The sequence below is a fragment of the Chenopodium quinoa genome, unplaced genomic scaffold, assembly GCF_001683475.1.
Source record: "Chenopodium quinoa cultivar QQ74 unplaced genomic scaffold, ASM168347v1, whole genome shotgun sequence".
Classification (NCBI taxonomy): domain Eukaryota; kingdom Viridiplantae; phylum Streptophyta; class Magnoliopsida; order Caryophyllales; family Amaranthaceae; genus Chenopodium; species Chenopodium quinoa.
The window spans coordinates 457,054-459,754 of NW_018743616.1; the positions used below are offsets into that span (position 1 = coordinate 457,054).

A 2,701-nucleotide genomic window follows, 5' to 3' on the forward strand; every position below is an offset into this window, starting at 1 on the left:
AAAAGCTAAGCAAAGTAGAGTTTGTGATTAGTGTTAAAAGTCACACTTGAAATGCAGGAAATAACAAGTAAACGTAGATGAAAATCTCATAGCTTTACTAGTATAACATTTGTATTGATTTTTGATTTCTTTTATATATTTTCATTTATAGAAGTAAATCAGAATATTTTGATTCCTCCTTTGATGAAAGAAAAAAAAAAGAGCAAATTTAAAATTTTCCTCTTACTCCCTCTATTTCAAAATAATGATACAGTCTAATTTGACACACTTGTCAATGTACTAATTTGACCTTAACTATAAATAATTAAACATTAGTAATAATTATAAAAAGTTAATACGATGAAAATTTATATCAATATCTTTTTGACAACACTTTATTGAATTTTTTAATAATATGTTCGTAAAAAAATATATTCAACGCTAAAATATATAATATGAAAAAGTCCAAATGGGTCAATTATCATAAATTTGAGGAAGTAATAAATAAATAATAAAAAATAAAAAAAAACAAGTTTGATTTCTTACCATAATTACAATGTGAAAGCAACCATGCATATCCTAACCTTTTTTCTATCCTTGTCACCCTACCACTCTTCATCTATATAAAGGACCAACATTTTCCTAAATACTCCATCAAAAAAACCCAAAAAACAAATACTTCTAATACTCTTTGAAGTAATTAGCAAATTCTCTAGTCCTAAAAAAAAATGACATATTTTGCAATTTTCCTCCTTTTGTCTCTTTTTTCTATCATTTCTCAAGCACAAATTGTCGAAGACTTTTGTGTCGCGGATTACACTCTCCCTAGCGGTCCAGCAGGGTACTCTTGTAAAAATTCCGCTAAAGTCACATTTGATGATTTTGTTTTCACGGGGCTAAGTGCCCCGGGAGACACAAAAAACATTTACAAGGCATTCGTTACCCCGGCATTTTCCTCCGAATTTGCGGCCTTCAACGGTCTAGGGCTTGCCATGGCCAGGTTAGACTTCGCCTTAGATGGAGTTATAGCGTTGCATGTGCACCGTACCTCCGAGGTTCTTGTATTGGCTCAAGGTGAAATTATTGCTGGATTCATTTCCACCAGTAACACAGCTTATTACAAGAAACTCAAAGTTGGTGATATTATGGTTTTCCCACAATCACTCTTGCACTTCCAACTTAACGTTGGTAAAACTCCGGCGGTTGCATTCGTTACCTTGAATAGCGCGAAGCCGGGGCTTCAATTCATCGATAATTCTCTCTTTGCTGGGAATTTCCCTACTGATCTTGCGGTTAAAACCATGCTTCTTGATGATAACCAAGTCAAGAAGCTTAAGAAGGCGTTTGGTGGTAAACATTGAACGTTTTTTTAATTTAATCAATGTAATCGTATAATATTAAATTAAAACACCTTTTAGGTGTTTGTTACAATTTCTTTAATAATATAATAATCTATGTTTGTTTCAATAAATCCGTTTTGATATCGTATTGAATGTATTAATCCATCTATTGAGAGAGGAGATTGAAAAAAACCAATTCATATAAAATTTAGCATTATTATGGTGCACATTGTGATTGTGAATAATTAAATAATAAATTATAACGGACACTCTATTGATTCATAAATAATATATATATATATATATTATGTCATCAATTATTATTAAATATGGATATGAGTTGCATCCGTTATCAAGGAAAAATATCCACTTCATCATAAATACAAGGATGTTCCATCGTGGCCAAAATCATATGGTAATAGGATGAGACGATGAGTAGCACGTATGATATTTAATCAGAATGGAAAAGACATTCATAAATATTTAATAATGTTACAAATATTTTTGTAGTCTTCGAATTATATGCTCAACATTTAAGAACCATTTGTAGAATTATGAATTGTGAATAAACTTTGCTTGATTTCCATTAACACATAATCAATCTATTTATAATACAATCAATAAGGTTTCCTACCCTATCTTAAACTCTAGGAAAACCTAGATAAACTAGGAAAAGATAAATCCTAATATTATCCAAATATCCCTAAATATATCTTAATACCCCCCCTCAAGTTGGAGCATGACAGTCATAAATGCCCAACTTGGAAAGAAGATTATCAAACTGAGCTTTCCCAAGGGCTTTTGTGAAAATATCTGTCAATTGAGATGTAGTAGGCACATGATGAGGAGAAATCAAACCCTCGGTTATCGCATCACGAACAAAATGACAATCAACCTCTATGTGCTTCGTATGCTCATGAAAGACTGGATTCTTCGCAATATGCAAAGCTGATTGACTGTCGCAAAATAGTTTAATAGCCTTAGGATGTTGTACTCCTAGACTCAATAATAAAGCCTTAAGCCACTTTAACTCACAAGTGACTCCTGACATAGACCTGTATTCTGCCTCTGTAGAGGATTTAGAAACTGTATCCTGCTTTTTTGTTTTCCAAGAAATCGGGGATTTGCCTAGAAATACTAGCTAACCTGTTAGAGAATGACGAGTTAGAGGACACGCCGCCCAATCTGAATCACACCATCCTTCCAATGCTAGCTCGCTATCAGAACACAACAATATTCCTTGACCGGGAGTGCCTTTCAAGTAACGGACCACCCTCAAAGCAGCTTCCCAATGATCTGTGCGCGGGGTTTGCATGAATTGTGACAAGATGTGAACCGAATAAGCTAAGTCCGGTCTAGTCACTGCAAGGTAGATGAGGCGA

General features: G+C 33.6%; 1 protein-coding gene across 1 annotated transcript; it reads left to right on the forward strand.

The window, feature by feature from the left end:
• The first annotated feature begins 642 nt into the window (after window positions 1-642).
• On the forward strand, window positions 643-1,340 carry LOC110683105 (auxin-binding protein ABP19a-like). The gene has a single exon (XM_021859459.1). It carries the CDS (start codon window positions 708-710, stop codon window positions 1,338-1,340), a length of 633 nt encoding a protein of 210 aa, XP_021715151.1. The 5' UTR covers window positions 643-707.
• The last annotated feature ends 1,361 nt before the right edge of the window (window positions 1,341-2,701 follow it).

Excerpts from the sequence above, each read along its gene's own strand:
- LOC110683105 (XM_021859459.1), top strand. The coding sequence starts at position 708 with ATGACATATTTTGCAATTTTCCTCCTTTTGTCTCTTTTTTCTATCATT.